The sequence below is a fragment of the Pundamilia nyererei genome, unplaced genomic scaffold (genome assembly GCF_000239375.1).
Source record: "Pundamilia nyererei isolate P.nyererei 1_Seehausen unplaced genomic scaffold, PunNye1.0 scaffold00090, whole genome shotgun sequence".
Taxonomy (NCBI): domain Eukaryota; kingdom Metazoa; phylum Chordata; class Actinopteri; order Cichliformes; family Cichlidae; genus Pundamilia; species Pundamilia nyererei.
Window position 1 is genome coordinate 2,172,460 of NW_005187491.1, and position 19,631 is coordinate 2,192,090.

General features: G+C 39.9%; 1 protein-coding gene across 1 annotated transcript in view; it reads left to right on the top strand.

The window, feature by feature from the left end:
* crppa (CDP-L-ribitol pyrophosphorylase A) overlaps positions 1-18,796 on the top strand; it is a 48,576-nt gene extending 29,780 nt beyond the window's left edge. Inside the window, exons 9-10 of the mRNA XM_005739249.1 lie at positions 1,804-1,929; positions 18,089-18,796. Coding sequence (XP_005739306.1) covers positions 1,804-1,929; positions 18,089-18,184 — 222 coding nt within the window. The 3' untranslated portion in view covers positions 18,185-18,796. The remainder of the gene's footprint in view (positions 1-1,803; positions 1,930-18,088) is intronic.
* Positions 18,797-19,631: the final 835 nt, after the last annotated feature.

Here is a 19,631-nt window from a genome sequence, read left to right on the forward strand (position 1 = left end):
GGACCTGCAGAACACAAACAACAGCCCAATTTGCTGACTGGGCTCCAAACATCAGAGTTTGTGGTTCAGTAGATCAGAGTTCTGTTGGCAGCTTAAAGGAGCCTGGTTGCTGCATATTTCTGTTGTCACTTTTTTGTCTTTTGTTGTTGTCTTCTATGCTGCTGTATAAATGAGAGGAGTCCTGTCCATATCACAGTACATGAAGAAGATAGAAGTTATTAGAATTTGATTGCTCCTGTAATTGTATTCTATCAGTCTATATAGACCTAGTACTTCCTTATGTAACATGCAGTGATGCTCTGATCTACAGTGAGACTGTGAATTATAAAACCACGCTGGATTTCAGATTATTTTTTGTTACCAAATTGCTATTTAAAGGATTGATTCATTGATTGGAATATAAAAAATGCCTTTAGAAATTTGCAGGGGAAAACCAAAAGGGAGAATTAAAGCGTATTCTATTAAAGTAAATCACATCTGTCATTTTTCCCCCCATCTATGCCTAACCTAATTTCGTCAACATTCAAATGTGCATAAACTCAGCCTGGAAAGTTGAGAATACGGCAAAAGATGAGGCAGTCCTCCTAAGCGATTTGATCCTGCACCAGAGTGTCTGGGTTTTTTTGGGGGGGGGGGTTTGCCTGGGGCTATTATTAGATTGCATATGCACCCCGTTATTTATCCCAGGCTTGATCACATGGTAGTGATCACTGAGGGATCATAGAGTTTCAAGTGTTGGTGTTATCCATGTGATGGTGGTAGCCTCAAGGGGAGTAAAGGAGACCGGATAATGGAGGTCACTTTCTTTTACTTAGTCTAAGATGTTATGGCCTTGAGCAAGACATTTCAAAGAAAAAAAATGTTGCTGTTGAGTTTACGCTATAAGAAATCACCAATCTATGATAAACATTTGCCTGAAGTTTATTACCATTAATATCAATAATATTATTATTGTATAATTATCACTCAAGCAGCTTGTACTTGATTGATTGTCAGGTTGTTGGGGGCTCTTCAAGTATATTTTACATCAGCTTAGCATCCCCTCTAAGTCATTATGGAAGGTGCCCAATAACAATAGTGTCTATGTTCAAGTTTTTTTTAATTTCTGGTAAAATCCAGTCTAATAAGGACAAATACTCTCATTCTTCATGAGCTCGCTCACCGTTGAGGATTCTTGGCCCGAATAAGACAATTTGGTGTCCTACCCCTGCGAATGTGCTGAATAATCAGTTTTCAAGTTGGAACTTCAGCTGATGACAACCAACATTTGATTGATATTCAAGGAGAGTGCAATAATTGTACGTTTAAAGCAGATGTCTTGACATTTTTGAAACTATTCTCCTGACTATTGCATCTCACTGCCGCAGTTTTTTACGATATGTGACAGAATAATTGAAAGGAATAAATCTCCATTTAAGTTGCTGTCAGCAGTATGGTTATGGAAATCGACTAAAGTTTAGCTGCTCATAGAGATGACACAGTAACCTGAACCATGGTATCTGGATTATGCTACCCTAATTGAGGAAAATAAACCCCAGAGGTCCATAAGATTTACAACTCAATTAGAGTCATTATATCCTCAGACAGGATTGTGTATCAACCAACCTCTGTTTACTCTAAGCAGACGCTCATGCTTCCCTGAACTTCCCCAAACATAGCCCTAAACAAATAAGCCTATTGAGCTGCAACATGTTTAAACTACTGCTTGAACAATGTCCTGTAATTGCTCCAAAATGGGGCGTAATTGCTATTCTTTATTGGCAGTTGTTTTCTGATTGGGTGCGGTGGTCTTTGTTTTGATAGGTGCACTTCAGCAGGACTGATGAGCTCCCTGTCAGCGAGAGAGCACCCACGGCAATCATGGAGTTGGCCTCAACAGCCAAGCACAGAAATATTCTCATCTATGGCATCCAGCTTAAACAGTCAGAGGTAAGAGTGTTGTCTTTTCTCCATCTTCTCCATTCCTTCCTTTTATTTCTTTTTAAAGTGAACTTAAGAGTTATTGAGAAATGCACAACTAAGAAAGGCCAAATTTAAAGCAGTGGAAAAGTTATTTTTAACTGTAGTTCCAATGTCTTGTCAGACTTTTTGTCTTTCAGGTAATGTTGCTGTCTTATATCAGCCATCTGTACATTTTAGGATGCACACACATCCTCATTTGCATTGGAATAAATGTGCCCAGTAGTGCGACTAAGAGGATGGATAGAAACTTTAAATCCTCTGTTATATGAGTTGTTTTTTGAACTGAATGACAGGGATGAAAAATATGCAGAGGTGCTTTAGGTCCAAAGCACTGTGCAGTTCGAATGAAGTACATGTAGGCCAAGTCACAACAGTTAACCTGATGTGGGGATCCTATGTAAGGCCCTCCAAATGTGTACTGGAGTCATTAGGATGGATGTGACTGTAAGACTTGATCTGAAATCCATATCTGACTTCTTACTTATTGCAGGATTATATAAGGAGAAATTATTCTTCCCCCACAGTGAGAAATATCAAGATTCATGCTACTAAAGCCATCAAATCAAATCACTGTTTTTGGGCCAGATGTGTAAAGCAAACCTAAGACAATATAAATGAATATTCATGGCGTTATTGGCCTTAAATATGACATTCGTTGTGATTCATGTTCCTGACAAATGAGGTTTCTTGGCAGCTGCATCACTTCACAAATAAATGGTAAAAACCTCTTTGCCTCAGGCAAGAGGATGTTTGAGCATGTCGGGTTTGTTCACATTGGTGAGAGGAAAAAGAAGAAGAAGAAAAATGTGATGGGATGAGCCCGTTTTGTTCGTGGTCAGTGAGATGGTATGTCGCATCAGGTCTTGACACCGCACTGTTGTTTAATTAAAAAGAGATGTTTTGTTTTCTCGGTAGTGAGGCATGCAAAATGTCGCTGCCCCACATGTGAGATTGATTCTACTATCGGATGTTGGATATCATGGTTTTCCTGAGAATTGCGAAGAGTAAAGTTGTTAATTAGTCATCCTGTTTAACTCCTTAGAGAGAAAAGAGGAAAGGGAAAGGGAGTGACAGAGATAATGCGCATTTCGCCATGCTAAAATTCTTATCGTTATGAGATAGTGGAACAACAGAATACAACCTCCTATAAATCACTGATAGCTTTTTGTTATAATGAGGATAATTCTTCCCAGATGTCCTTATTCATACTTGCGGCGATGCCTGCCAACACACGCTCCATCAGCCGTACACCTTATATGAATATTGCTTTTATACCTAAGTTTGCTGCATGTCTTTGACTTGAATAAAAAAATATCTGAAAGCAGACACCACTATTAACATTGCTGTTAATTTGATTTTAATATTAGTGAAAGATTCATTAGCTCCACGTGGATTATTAGTCTTTAAATAAACAGAGCCATTAAAAAAGAAGCTGGGGTGGCATGAATTCACATGAGTGAACATGTAACTATTGTTAGTATCTTTGCCATGATTTTCAGAATTTTGTCATCCAGAGAATTATGATGTCTACAGTTTGGTCGCATGAAGACGAACATGTTGTGTTTTCCCCATGACAACATGGTCTGGATTGCATTTTCTGTTCCTTGCAAAGAAAGGTCAAGTTTTCCTGTTTGGATTTCTCAGAATGTCTTTGTAAGGGAAGCCAGTGCAGACTGCAAACATTTAGTTATGCCTCTGTCTACAGCTTTATACATATATCTTCCCTGTGACACTTGATAGCTTGCTCTCTATTATTAAACATAGTTAGTGTGCATTTTTTGCTTTTTATGACTCTGTGTATGTGTAGAAATTTCACCACTACCATGCAATTTCTAAAGAGTTCCCTCCATTCTGTACAAAACAACTCAGTGGTCTAAATTCTATCTCGCTAAGAGAATGCCTGGCTGTCCTGGATCCTAAGATTGGATGGAGGTTATCTTGCTTATTAAACTATTGCCAGTAACCAATAATCAGCTTATTGCAAGTAGGGCTGATGTGCTGATTAAATGTCCAAAGTAAATCACATAAGGACCCAAAAGACTTGTCTCGTCCTTTATTATCTTTAAGATGAACAAAATTAGTATTTCTTCAGCCACTGTCCAAATTGTTATTTTTACACATCCGTATTGATTTCAACCCAAAATTTCACAATTGGTGCTTTCCTGTGCAGTATTATGAGGTCATGTTGTACAAATCAGATACACAATCTGTCACAATTTGAACTATGACTACTGTTAATGTGTGTAACAGTAATGATGAAGGATTATACTCCTCTATTATCAGCACTGAGGTGTTCCTGGAGAAGATGGATAGCTGCTCTAGGGGACAGCAAATCAACCAGAATAAATTATTGTGTAAAAAAAATCATATATACACGGAGGGGAAAAAACTACAAAACTGCTGATGCTTTTTTGCTGACCTGTTGTTTTAAGGTTTGGACTCATTTTGGTGTCTAAAAACCACTAATTTACTTCATTTTAATTTTGCCTCCTTGTTGTCTTATTGAAAGAAGATCAGCACAAGGGGTGTGTTCAGTCTAAAATTACAGCCAGGAGTAGGTTAGCTTAGCTTACCTAATAGTAGAAATATGACTAAACTCTAAAGCTCAAAGTGCAAAGTCTAAGTTTATAGGTCAACACGTTTCTTTATTCTATGCAAATATTTTAAGTTTTACTTACTTGATAATTAGCCAGGCTAATACTGCAATTAGTATCAAAAAATCCTTTAAAGTAAACAATCTGTAAGGACATAGTGTTAAAACACTAATGCTGGTATTGAAAATTAAAAATAATAATGAAAATATCAAGGATTCATTATAGAAAAACTGAACAGGTACATTATGAGAATGTGTTTAGTTATAATTTCTCTTCAGTGGAGTTTAACCTTTAGGATGTTACTACAAAGTAACGTGGTGCTGTATACTGCTGACCAGAATACTGTTCTGTGAGAAATGTGAATATTAGAGCCACATTCCAGTGAAAATATTTATATAAACACTTTACAAAAAACGTAACAACGCTTTATAAATTTAAGATGTTGTAGCTTTATTCTCAATTTGCCATCAATAGTAAAAACATGTGTAGCATCACCACAGTGTCTATTTTCCAATTTTTTACACGCATCATTGTTAATCGTCCATAAATTTTGGGTGCCTTTTGTTCCTCCCTAAATGATTTCATCCTTTGCTCTGACATGACTGCTCGTTGTCAACTGCACACAAGTGAAAAGCACAACTGGGGAGTGCATTTAAGTGTCCCTCACTTCTCATTATGCATCGCACTGAGGAATTATTGGACGCACCCACTGCTTTGGAAAAGAAAAGCTGTTTGGCTAATTGAATTTTAACCTTTTGACAGCTAAAATGCATGAGCACATGGAATTGTGCTCGTCCCAGTGAGGTTGGAAAACTGATCCACCTCATTGACCTTCGGTGATGTCTTTTTGGATAAAAAGTGTGTTTTTCTTAAATGAGGCCCGATTGTGGTTTTACTTTATAACACCCAGCCGCTGAAGCACAATGCATCCAGCAGCACGTTGCCATGCATGGTACTTCGCTTTGTCAACAGGAGAGAGTGAAATGGAGTCTTTGGGCAATGAACGGCACTCTCTCTGAAAGGATCAAAGAGCTTCTCTAGAGTTCTTTTCCGTTTGTGCTGTTGCCTCTTTGAAGATGCCCACAAGCCAAACATCAGGTGCAACAATGTGTGAAAACCTCAAACCGATCTGAAGACGTTGGCTGAGAATGCGAAGACACCGGATCCTCATAAACTAACACGATGTTGTGAAAACGGTGACGGTATATGCTATCGGTGTCTGCTGTGTTGATAGGAAGTGTCATTGGATCCTTTCTCGCACAGGGTCCTGGTGACTTGTCATTTGTTGAAAAGGGAGTTGTCTCAGTGATATATGGGTGTTGTAATCCCTGCAGTGAGAGCCCTGATGTTTACCCAACCCCATATTTCCTCCTCCTCAAAGAGCCCGAACCGGGAACCCTAAACCTGAGAAGAGATTAGCCGGCCAGGAAGAAAAGAGAGGGAGAGAAAGGAGAAGAGGGAGGGGAGGGAAGAGGAAAAGAAGAGGACTCTATAGGCCTATTCTCCTCTACCTGTTCAGATCTGGGTCTGAAAGGCAGACAGGTGAAACCGTACACGACCAAGTGAAAATCTTGCTGTGACGCCCGTGGAGTTGTACTCCTGCTGAAGTCGGGGGGAGATTAGGGAAGGCTGCTGTCTCTGTGTTTTCAGCTCACTCCTGACTATTTCACATCCTAAATCCAACAGTTATTCTGTGCCGAATAAAAGAATGGTTTTTCATGGCGATGCAGAGCATTGGATAAAAGGAAACAAGCTCAGTGAACTGGATATCTCTACTAACCACATCTCACAAAATCTTTGAGTTCTTAAATGATTTTTTAAAGAGCTGCGGTCAGCAGATAAATCTGAGGGGCGGCAGTGGCTCTGGTATCAAGCCAAAGCGTTTAGGAACTATTATGATTGATGATCGATGTAAACAAGGGTATTTATGCTTGTCAAAAAAATGAAGTAAATGTAGCCAGGAATGTGCAGGGTTGTTTTACTACACAAACGTTCCTACTTTCGCCCATTAGTAACAGTGTCTAGGTTGTTTTTTTTTTAAGGTTTTAAAGATAAAATTGTTTTCTAAAAATCCTGCTATGCTAGATGCCATAATACTACCCAGGACTAATTGACTTGATGAAAAGTTAAGAGATCAGTAAATCACAATATATACCAAATTTTATTATAACTACTTTGGTTCTTACTGGTACTTTTTAGTACAAATACCAGCCTAATAGTAGTCCTACTGAAATAACTGGATGGCAACTACAGCTGATGTTTAAAAAAAAAGAAGAAGCAAGTGGATCACCAGACATTAGAAACAAACAAGTGAAGCTCTTTTCGTGACATCTCTGTGTTTGCCTGCTGTTAGGGTCAAGAGAAATCAAGGATGGTTGCTGTCTCCGCTCACTGCTAACCTTTCTGTTAGATGTGACTGGTGTCTGGTGTTAATTTTTCTGTTGGAACGTTAAATGTATTCAATTATAACCTACGATTGCATGCAGTAGTCTCCTCGGATATTTTAGTCCAGTTGAAAATAAGAGATAAATTGTGAGTTAAAATAATAAACACTAAGTAACATCATATAACTTAATCCAAACAGTGCAGAAAACAACACAGATAAGAAATGACGTGGCATTACACAAATCTGTTTATTGTTACCAAAATGTTTCTGAGACACATTTGGCAGGTCTTTCAGTGGGTTCAGAGAGTAAAAGTTCAGTATCCACCCTGCCCCTTCACATAATTTTTCCCCTGTTGTTGTCTAAGTAGTTGTCTTTCTTCTGACAATTATGTCGTTTTTACTTTAAGATCCTTCTGGAAAAGTGGATGAGAGCACTTGGCTCCCTCAGTTGAATCCTGACATCTCCATAAAGACAGAAGCCTGGGATCACTCCCATCTTAGTAATGTATTTGTAGAGTTAGGGTCGAGCCATTCACTGCCTTGACATGTGCAGAATATCAAGCTTGATCTTCCACGCTGAGTGCTCCAGATGTGTGTTGGTATGTGTGAAACTTGACCGCTGGAGTTTGGCTCAAGGAATTAGACATACCAAAGCGGTGTTTACTCAGCTTTGATTTCATAGATTAAAAAGACCAGCAGCGTTGTGTTTGGGTTGATGTGTCTTGAATCAGGGAGAATCTTGCAGACAATTGGAAAATGACATTCCAAGAGGGAATATATTTGAAACAGAGAGTTTATTCTTATGGAAGATCGGTTTAAGCCAGTTCTTCATTATGAGTTTGTAAACATTCAGTCACGCAGAGAAAGAGCCGAACATACATGTATATTTGTTTTGCCACTTGGTTTTTAGGCCTTTCTGACCACCCACGGTAGTGCTGGTTTCAGTTTACTGGTGGGGAAGTGCAGCTCTGCTGAAATTATGCTTTCAGTTAACGGACCTCATCAAGGTTTGTTTTTGTGCCACTCACCTTCTTACTCTACTCGTGCTTTTATTTGCAGAGACCTTGGCACACGTGCTTGCGTGGCTGTTTATGGTTGAAAATAGCTGTAGAACAGCACGTAACAAGTTCAGACCAAAAAAAGTAGAGCAGAAAGCCCCAAGAGGTTGGTAAAAATGTGGCCGTCCTCATCAGTCCTTATGGAAAATTAGAAACGAGGATTAAAATCCATATTGCTTTCCTCCGAAAAATAAAAAATACTTTTTCTCATGTAAACTGATATCGATATGTATCCCAATATAAATCAAATCACTATTTCTGTTAACCCTAAAGGTTCCCCTTTAAACCTAATTTGATATATAAACAGAAGGTTAATTTTTTTCCTGTCAGAAGTTAAATATGATAAATATACTGCAACATTGTACAACTTATGTTTATATTGCTAAGACCTTTGCATGATAATTATGTTATTGTTTTATTGCCTAGCTCTGTGTGCACCCATGAAGTCAATTGATGCAGTTTCCTTGGTGCTAGCACTGAACCCACTCACCAAAATGCAAATCCACAAACTATGATGTTATGTCTCTGGATCTGCAGCCATCCTCTATATACAGTCTATGTGCCCAACCGATGATTTTCCACAGCTGACATGTTGAATTTGCCTGGTTAAAACTGCAAAATGAGTTTTTCCAAGAGTTTTCTCATGAAGCCTTGTGTAAAAACATTTTTCTTAACAGTTTCTTGTAGCAATTCTGTTCACTCTTCATCTCTCAAACCACATGGGTAGCATCCCCCTGTTGTTTAGTCTGCAGCACACTGGTATTTTGACAGGAGTATAAAAACATTGTGTTGCACCTATGTTTGCATGTTTAGCATTAGCGATGGAAGTGAGGGCACCGAGTCTTGGCCAGGATGCTGCTGAAAACCCAGGTAGTAATAAATGTCTTGTTTTCTAAAATCTGCCTGCACCTGCAGCTGACCTCAGATGACCTGCGATATGGAGTGTATTTAGCCTCCCTGGGTTTCTGTAAGTGATACAATGTGATCAGTAAATGAGGCTTCTGTGGCGAGTGTGTGTGCGCTTGTTCTTCTCTCTCAGCGCACGGAGGATTTGGTATGTCCCAGTTCATAACTCCCCACCCATGCCTTCATGCTTTCATACCTCCTCAACTAAGGATCCATTGTTCTTGCACACTGTTTTGAGGTCTGTCTTTCGGTGAGTTGAATTCAAACAAAGTCATCTCTCACCAGAGCTTGTTCAAAAAGTTCTCACTGAAGGGCTCCAGTGGAAATACAGACCACCTCAGTGTCCCATTCTTAGCAGAGTTTTCCTTTTCTCTGGAGGGTACACAGAAGGAGAAGTCGCACATGGGACATGACTAACAAACTGCTTTGTTTGCCCGACGGATGCCCCTAGACAGGATATTTTGGAAACCCTTGTTGAAAGAGCTTTTCCAGTGTACCGTGAAAAGGTTGTGTGGCAGCAGTTGTTCTCTCAATGTGATCTCAAAAGGCAGTTATCAGGACAAAAGTTCTTTTTTTTAACCTGTCAGCTCTTTTGGACTTTTGGAAAGTCTGAGGAAGCCTCACAAAAGTAGGGCGGGATACAGACTTATTCATTTTCCTACATTATAGTCCCTTTCAGATGAAGTGAGGCAGAATGGGAATGATGGGAATATCTAAAATACAGACATTCAGGCAGCAACACTAAATACCTCAGCAAAATTCAATAAAAACACACTCCCTAGAGACGCTTCATCTCTGAGAAGTACGAAATAATACTTATGTCACTGTCATCTCTGTCAGCTTTAGGTCCCAGTCTCTTAGCTTGGATACAGACGGCTTTTAAATTTATGGCTGAACTTTCAGTGTAAGCCTGATATATACTCTGAAAGTTGTTTAGACCTGAAGCTCAGCGGTAAATATTAGCACTGTTTGGATCTAAATCTAATATTTGGATGTATGTGTGTGAGCGTTTTCTTTCTTCTCTGTCTCCTGTCACTTTAATCCAAGTGCCTGACTGAAGTTTGGCAGTTATTGGTCATCTTTTATTCATTCCATCTCAGTAGATTGAAGATAGAGCCTCTGTTCGTTTGTCCCATAATGTGCTGCGGTCAGTATCCCCGTCATTATCATATCTGGAAAGTATGTTTACTGATATGAAATACTTTTATTTTTAGTTTTATTTCCTTTCTTCTTATCTCCTGTCGTTGCATATTTTGTTTTTGTCTTTCAGTTAGATTTACTATCTTTTCTCCAAGCAGCAAAACTGAACATTAGCTTTCACATAAAACTGCACGTCTTGGTACAGATCACAATTATATACATTTCCTTTCCTTGCTCTTTCTTCTATCACTTCCATGTATTATTTCTAACTTCCTGTAGAGCACAAATTTACCATGGATCTGAAATGTTATGTGCAAGAAAATAAATTAATCTTCATAATTGATTTATGTTGTTTTTTAAGCACAGAATGCAAAAACGATGCCAGGACTTTTAATACTCTCTATTGTGGGTTATGTTGATCAAACAAAGGGAGTAGTTTAAATGGAAGAAAAAAAGTTTGAAGTGTAATGGTCTCTAACAGTAGAAATACACTAAAACTACATTTTAATACTGATGCCTGGACTAAAAGTACTCTTAATGCTCCAGCTAGAGCTGAATATAAGTTTACCATTTTGGCAAAACGTTTCAGTTTTCTTCCTGCTTTGTGCACATTCCCATTACATTTCTTTTCTTGAACTGCTCTGTAATCTTCATGCAAATTCTGTAACACAGTTCTTCACTATTACTGTTTTAACTGTTTTAATATTCTCATCTACATCTACTTTTTTAAATCCCAATAACCCACCAGTCTATTGGCTCAATGTGTCGCTAATTATATGCTGCTAAACAAATCCACTAAACCAATCCACAGAAACTTTTGTCAAATTATATCCGAAAAGAGATCCCAAAGTTTCCAAAATTAACTTGACACCAAAGAATAAAAAATAAGATAAAATGTATTGTACTGGTGTATTGCTTGGTGCTGCTTTCAGTAGAGGGAGTTAGTCATTCTGCCACAGCTCCTGATTACATCAATGAATCTCTACAGGACATTGGTGGTGTAACATTCAGGGCTCTAATCAGACTGACCAGTAATTGAACCTGTTATCCCCCTCTCCCTTCTCAGTTTAGCCCCTAGCTACTGCCTGTCTTCAATGATACACAGAGAGGAGGGAGCAAGAGGACCACAATACCCACTCAGGGACGAGCTGTCAGAAGCCCTGAAACACTATCCTCTCTGTGTTAAAAGCACTGGGTGTTTTTAGCAGTATTATATCACTGGGATTCAGTAAGGCAGGTCGTTTGGGGAGAGTTTTCCTGAGAAATGACTTCTATTAAAGAGCATTGCTCACCGAGGCTCACATTAGGTGATGGTTTTGACTTTTAAGACTCCCAGAGTAGAGAACGCTGTCTGGCCACAATGCCAGTAATGATACTGCCCTCAAGTGGATCCTACAGCCATTTGTACTACAGCACTTTTATGTCACAGAGAAAAATGCAGAGACAGTAAAATATTAGGATGATGAAAAGAGGTGATAAAAACTCTCCTGATGTTCTTGGCCACTTTAGCTATGGTAGCTAGTGTGACTCTAACAACTCTTTCCAGTTCTCTTAGCTTGGGGTCAGTGCCAAGCCTTTCCATAAGCTGTTTTTATATTAGGACCTGGTTCTTGGCATTTTATAAAGGGAATATGAGTGGACCAGAGGGCCCAGGTTCTCATGAGAATGACAGAGATGTGCAAATTATCACAGCTAAAAGCCCTAATTGCCTGAAACCTTTCTGCATCAAAGCTGGCCCTTCTTGTGTGGCAGAAGTGCCGCTGCGTGCTCTTTAAGATGGAAAGGTTGATTGCATCAGTGGCATTTAGAAGTAGAGAGTTTGAGGATCGCTTATTGTGTGGTCCACTGATGCTCTCCTCCCCCATTCTTCCCCATGCATTTCAAAGACCTGTCACCTCACGACTTGTCAAAATCTTTCCTTCAAACAGTAAGCAAAAATAGAAGCTAATGATTGAAGTTCCATTCTGTAAACTTGCGGTTGCCGTGTGGAATAACAGGCCTGTTGCATGTGTTGCATTTGTACACATGGGAATGATTGGGAACATTTTCCCTTTAGTTACTGCACCGTCATAGGATTATACAGTAGATCGCATTGTTTATGTGTCAAAACAAAGCTGTAACTTAATTTTCTAATGGGCCTGCAAGCCGCAGCTGAAATCCACGTTTTTGTAGCACAAGCCTAAAAATTAAAAGAAAACCCTTAAGCTCTCCACAACTCTCTCCAGCTGTGGTTTGTATCCAGTGGTATTTTCCCCTTGATACCAGTTCATATATTGTTTTCTCTCTGTTCTAAAATATAAAACCTGTGAAGAAAAACTACATAAATGCCATTTTGGCCACCAAGAGATTGGACGTGTCACTAATGGATGTAGCAGACAGTGTTGGGGGGAAAAAGTGTTTCAAAATGTAAATGTGTTGCTTTCCTATTTAATATGACATACACTAGCGATTGTCCTTCCACTAATGTGAATAAATGATGATACTTTTGGCTTTAAGTGGGGATTTGTGGCAGTTAATCATTATGAAGTGGAAAGTGAGGTTCCCTCACGACTAATAATAATAAAGTGAATCTCGTAAAATCCAGCCCTTTTAAAATAAAATAAAATACCCTCCTGCTGTCTGCACTTAGACTTTGGCACATGTGGATTTTCTGCCTTTGGAACATCTGATGATTAATTCCACATTGTAAACAGGTGAGGAGTGCCTATTAGCTCATAAAGGACCATCAATCAAACTAATTTGCTTGTGGGTTTCGTCTCACGGGGGCTCAGTTATGCTTTGGCTTGAGGTTTCATCTCATGTCAGTCCAAATGCCCACTCCCAGTCTGTTTATCTCAGCTCTGCCACAGTGAGAAAAATTCAGCTTCGAGTTAACTGGTTTATTCATCTACATACGACTGGAAGAGAGGCCGGGTCTGAAACAGTGGAAAACCATCTCAGACAACGCTGGAGGACATGGGTTCTGATGATGATGAAGATCTGGAGACATGCAAATCCTCCAGGATCACATTCCACCTCCTAGTGTGTGTGTATGTGGGCGCATGCATAGGCTCATGCACACTAAAGTGTCTATGCGGTCTGTGCATGTGTTCAGTCTTCTGTAGGCATCTGTCCCAACACATGTAATCCCTCTCATGGATGTTTGCGTGCCCATAACAATGAGCCAGTGAGCTGCTTTATTCATCCTGTATGGTCCACAGTGGAAAGAGGAGACACGAGCTGTGGCACCCCCGCCAGCGGCAGCTAAACAGACATACCAGCTCTTGTATGTCAAGAAAATCTACTTGCTGGAGTAAACTGCGGCTCTTCCATCAGTTTGCAAGTTCCTCACACTTAAGTCATATAGATTTCAGCCTGAAAGCAGTTTAATATGCAAATGTCTCTGAGGGCTTGGAGTTTGTTGTTGTAGTAAGTAATTCTACCCTTTTTCTTATGCCTTTTCCTCAACCGCATTTGAAGCCTGAGTGGCAGTTGTGACTACTTAAAGCTGTGCCACGAGTCAGTGAAGAGCTAAAGTCGTATTTGTGTTCCACTGTGCAAGAAAACTACTGGATTTAATAATGATGTTTTATGAAGCGTGATTCATATTTCAAAGGCTGCATATCTGGAGTGGAAATAATTCAGCACTGGGTCTTAGGCAGGCTTAAAACTTTGATCCTCCTTGGTGATCTTGACTTGATTTTTTTCTGTGTGTTTTTGTGTTCAAATTAAAATGTTTGGGTTTTTTTTTGCTTGTCTATTAGAAGACAGACTTCTATAATTGAGCGATTAGTTGTGGTTTAATAGCTGTAGCTGTCTTCCATTTGCAAAGAGACACCCGGCATTCTTGCTACTTTCCCAGGGTCCTCGTCCCGTACACTTGGGTGGTAATCAGCTGATAATCGTGCTCATCACATTTATCATCCCCACAGTATTTCAGATCATCCAAACACATGTAGCATTTCAAAAACCTTCCGTGTGAACATGTAATTGGTTTTAGATAACAACTGAAGGAATGCTTTCATCTAATAAACAATGAAAAGACGCAATCACATTTACCAAAACTTTCGGTTTCTCGCACTGATGAACCAGTGCATATTCCTTAGTCTATATGAGTAACTTTGTGCTATCAGCCACATTCTGTTGACTGCTTACAGATGTACTGCCCAATCTCCTCGTTTCATTGTACCATTGATTAAACCACAGAAGAATGGCTTGGGTACACGATAAAGAAAAATGGCACCCTTGATCTTATTCCTCAGAAAAATCAAAAGGCATACTAAGAAGCGGTGGCATATGACAGAATGGCTCTGGAGCCCATTCATCATATATTAATTCCATATATTATTTATTTATTTTCTTCCATTTCACCTATGTTACTTTAATCAATGAAGCCACAATTGGTGATCTGCACTCCAATACCTCAGTTCCCCCTTCAGTTTCTTGGTGTGGAAAATCAATGTCATCTGATTCCTCCTCCTGCTGGTTCTGATTATTGAGGAGTGCTCTAGGAGCTCTGGATCCCAGGTTTTCTTGCTCCCTTTAACCATGGTCAGGCCCAATTCCACGCTCATCGCTCTCACACCTCGTTGCACTCCCATCCAGGCCCTGCACAAGCTGGCTAGTGGAGCTAGGCTTTAAGGTCAAGAAAGGACAGAGTGACAGAAAGCTTATTTTCTGCTCCAGATGCGTTAAACTGCCGACACCAATCTGTAATACTAAATGTATTTAGAAGCCAGGTCCAAATATGTGCTAAACAGGATGTTCCAGATCACAAATCAGATGATTTGTCATTTTAGCAGGATATATTTTTAATATATTTTTATTTTCCTCTATGTGGGTGTTAGAAAATTAAAAGCTTTGTGAAAAGCCCTCCTAAATGTTTTTATTCCTTTCTAAGAAACCCTTCATTTTGAGAGTTGGCTGATGAAAGCGGCTGCAGACCCAGGAGAATAGCTGTCAGCCTGGTTGGTGTTATTTTGCTGAAATACTGCAAGTCTGATTCAAATCTGTTGTAAGGGATAATTTGCCATTACTAAAACCTGGATTCTGCATTGTAGGTTTGACCATTCTTTTTGTCTGACAGTATTGCACTTTGATAGGTTTGTTTTTGGATCTTAAACAAGACAAGCGAAAGTGGGAATAATGATAAAGACTTCCTGAACAAAGCATGGTGGGTTTCTAAGTGACAATATGTTGAGTGGATTATATAGCTTTTGGTGGTATGTCTTCCACCGCAAACATTGCAAATATGTGCAATGTTTTGGAAAGCTTTACAGACAGTAACTAAAGGTTGAAAGGCTGAGCTAGTGATTACTTATTATAACAAGGGTTGCATACCTCTGCCAAGGCAGAAAATTCCCTCTGCACTATGCATGAGTTGAGTACCAGGATTAAGAAGAACATCTGGACCCAGTATAGTCTCTGATATTTTCTTGGGATCCATCCAGGCGATATCTCACAATGTCTTCCTATTGCAATCTCTGGGAGTTCGATGTGCCCACTTCAGGCCAAAAACAAATTTACTGCCACAGCTGGAGGAGTTTAAGTATTACCGGGTCTTGTTCATGAGTGAGAGGAAAGTGAAGCAGGAGATCGACTGATGGATTGGTGCAGTGTCAGCAATGATGTGGACTCTGTAGCGGTGAAGAAAGACCTGAGCACGAACGCAAAACAGTCGATTCATTGGTTGAGCTCTGCTCCTACACTCACCTCGCGGTAGTGTCAGAAAGAATACGATTGTGGATACAAGCATTGGAAATTAGCCTCCTCCTATGGGTGTCTGGGCTCAGAGATGGGATGAGGAGCTGGCCATTTGGGACTCAGAGCTTCCTGGGCACCTCCTAGTATTTGAGATGTTCCAGTCGTGTCCTTTCCAGGAAGAGGACCTGAGACACCCCCAGGATATGCTTTCAGCTGGCTCAGAAGTGCCTTTATGTCCCCCTAAATGTGCTGGAGGAGGTGGCCGGAAAGCGGAAGGTCTGGATGTCTCTGCTTAGACTGCTGCCCCTAAACCCAGATAAGCAGTGATAGATGGATCTGATATGTATTTGAGAGGTATAGAGATGGTCAGAATCAATTGCACAGATAATAGGGTGCCAAGTGAGGAACTGTGATACTGCACAAGGAAGTCACAGTAAGACAGTGGTGAAGTGTGCAGTAGGAGTGACAGATGGGTTTAAAGTGGGAGTAGGATTCGATCAGGGATCTGCTCTGAGCTCCTTTGCGATGGTGATGGACAGGTGAACAGTTGAGGACAGGTAGGAGTTTCTGTGGACTATGATGTTCATAGACAACATTGTGATCTGAGCAGGTGGAAGAGAACATGGAGGGGTTGAAGGTATGCAATGGAGAGAAGAGGAACAAAAGTAGAAGCAAGACAAAGTACAGTTGGAAAGGTGAAGATGCAAGGAGAAGAGGTAGTCAAGGTAGAGGATGATGCATGGTTTATAGATGGTGGCAATAGTTAAAAAATTCAAAAAAGCTTCATGCAAAGAAAAGAGGAAGACAACAGAGAAGATTAATGCAAAGCATTAGTGTGACAGGAGGTGACGCCTGAGATAATGTTGGTGAAACTAAGGCAGTGGCAGTCCCTAAAGTGAGGAGCTGAAAGATCTCATTACAGTCTAATTATCTGCTGGGAAACACTGGATCCTTTGGGGTCTTGACGTGTGCCTCCACCCCCAGCCTCAACAGTTCAGTGCTGGTTTGTCAGCATGAGGGCGAGCTGCGCAATATGAAGGAGGTGGTTTTTAGCCATAAGCTGCAGGTGCTGTAGCAAACAAAAAACATGAATGTTTTTTGGTGTTTGAGTAGAAAACATTTTACTCCATTACAAAAACTTAATCTTTTCCAGACCTTTGCTTTTCTTTTTCTTTCTCTGTGTGTGCTGTTTTGTGTTCTGAGTATACTCTTTGCTGCGTGTTGTTGCACATTTGTCTTTAATGCTTAATGCTACATCAAAAGCCATAATGAAGTCCACAGTTTCTATATGAAAAAGGGCAGGTTGAGCATGAAGCATAAATCTGTGTAAGAAAACAAGCCATGGTTTTAAAAAAGCGAAGCTCCTTGAACTCCATTCCCTTTGAAAAAATGGAAAACAGGTCACTCACTGACGTCATCAAGAAACTAAATCAAAGTAGGGAGTCAATGCAGCCTATAAGGAATGAAGTCAGGGGAGTGAGAACCATTTAAAGTGCATTGCGCAGGCGGTCTGCATAGAAAAAAGAAACAGATACAGACGAGAGGAATCACGAAAGCAAAACAACCACAACAGTGGAGCCCGCCTTAAAGGGCCAAACTGGTCTCCTTTTGTCTGAACGTGTGGTTTACTGCAGATCTGTCCAATATCATGCACCATAAATATCAAAGGAGATCTTATCGGTTCACATTAAGGGAGCTTGAATTTTAACCACATTTCTGAAAAAAGAAACTGGTTTACTTCTGTTCCGTTCTGATCTTTTCGCCCTTTTTTGAAAATTGCTTTCGGCTGTTGATTGAACAAGCTGTGAAACTGACACGCTAGTCGAGAAAATCCACCACCAGAATTTGCGATTGTTAATATCAAATTAAAGTGGTGAATTCAGAATACCACGCACTTCATGCCGTGTTTAGATTTTTCTCTCGTTAGGGGAATTCTTGTGGAAAGCGTGCGTGTAAATTTTAAACATCGAATTTGTCACTCGTGTCTGTGTAGAGCAGAGCACAGCCAAGCCACTGATGTTACAAATCCAACTAACAGATCTGTTTCTTTCTTTTGTCATTACTGCAAGTGGAACAACATGGGTGTGCTTGAACATTGTTTCCAACTGTTTTGAATTGGCTGCTAATGCTCACTGGATGCTTCTGGCTGAAGTTTTGAGGTTACAAACCCTGTGATGACTTAAACACACTCATGTCTCCTGAGAAGAGACATAAAAGTGAACAAATGGTTATTTGAACTGTTATGTTGGGACTTTATTCACACTAGCAGTGTGTTGTTGTCTTGTTTTAATTGAATGTTCTTTAAAAAATGACCTCACTGTCTTTTGTTTTTCTCCTCCTGTTGTCTCTCTGGCACCAAGCACTGGGAGAGGTCAGCGTCGCGGGTCGCCGAGATCGCGTCAGCCTTAATTCGGGAGAGGAGCCCTGCCCTGGTGGGACAGCTTCTGCAGGCATGAAGGAATCAGCACAACTGGAAACCACGCTGTGACTCATGAACACTCCTGAGATGAGATCGTCTGAGACTTTTCTTTGTAACCTTGAATCAATTACTGTAAGGTTAAATGTGTAAGTGTATAGATCATCAAGAAGCAGACTGAAAAAGAGACTTTTTTCTCTGTTGTTGGCCTGTTTATCTGTGTGTGCGTGTGTGCATGTGTATATAAAAAAAAAACTGTTGTGGTTCATCATAGTAAAAAAGAACCATGTCATCAGTTGGCTTATTTTTTATTTTTCAGAGTTTGTGTTCCCCAGACAAACAGTGTCGCTCTGTCGCACTGATGATTAAGATATGTGGCGCTTTGGCTGCAGATGATTCTTGTTGTCGGATCAGTTCAGTTCTGGTTTTTAATCGCTTTAAGAGTTATTTTGCTGCGGTTGTCACAGATATGCAATAACAGGCCACATCGCTTTGAATTATTACTGTGGAAATGTGAACTGCAGTGCGTATGCCAAAAAAGCTGGGTGTCAAATTCGCTGCCTTTACCACTGGATGAAGCTTTTTATGACTGAAACATGAACACGGAGCTGCTAATATTTTTGTACTTGAATAAAACAATGAATATGTCAAATCTGTGTTGTTCTGTGAGTCTTTCTTGAACATAAGTCATTCAAAGATGTCAGGAAAAAAAATAACATTTGAGAGTAGATATTACTAATACTGTTTTCAGAGAAACTTGATTGGTAATTGAAGTCCGTGAAGTCTGCCTGCGACCACATGCATCAGTGACGCCCTCCGGTGAAGCCGCTTAGTGCAGAAGAAGCTCGTGTTTCCTTCAGTGAGCCAACTCTGGTGAGCTGGTGGAATCCCATGTTCTTCTTGGAGAGACTTTGGAATAATTAGCATTCATTAAAAGTATGTTATTATTATGCAGTGCAGCTTTGTTCTGGAGCTTCCCTGCTCTTCCATGGATATATACAGAAAACTGACAGCAGGGAATAAAGAACAGAGTAGATATCAATGACAGCAGATTGGTATTTCTTTATATTTAACCTTTCATCATCTAAGTATCATACAGGCTGCCTGGATGTATTGTTTTACTGGCTGTAAAAATTTAAAAAAAAATTATCTTACAGGAACCTTTGGATTTTCTCTTTAGCTCAAAATGGTTGAAAAGTTAAGGTAATGTGAATACTGTAGCTGGTAAAATCTTTATGTCTTGATTTCTGTGTTCAGACAGATTGCTTTGTGCATCTGTGAAGGTCCTCTTCTCTCCAAAGCCATTCAATTTGAATTTTGTCTCTAGGACAGAACAGTAATAGAGTTACAGCCTTTTAAGATGTACTGGGATCCCTATCTTGGGGGTTTGTTTGTGCTGCAGTGTTCATGCTGGGCTGCTGTCCTGAAACACCATAAAAATGTTCCCTGACTTTGCTCCATTTTCATTCCATCTTTGCTTTGTTCTT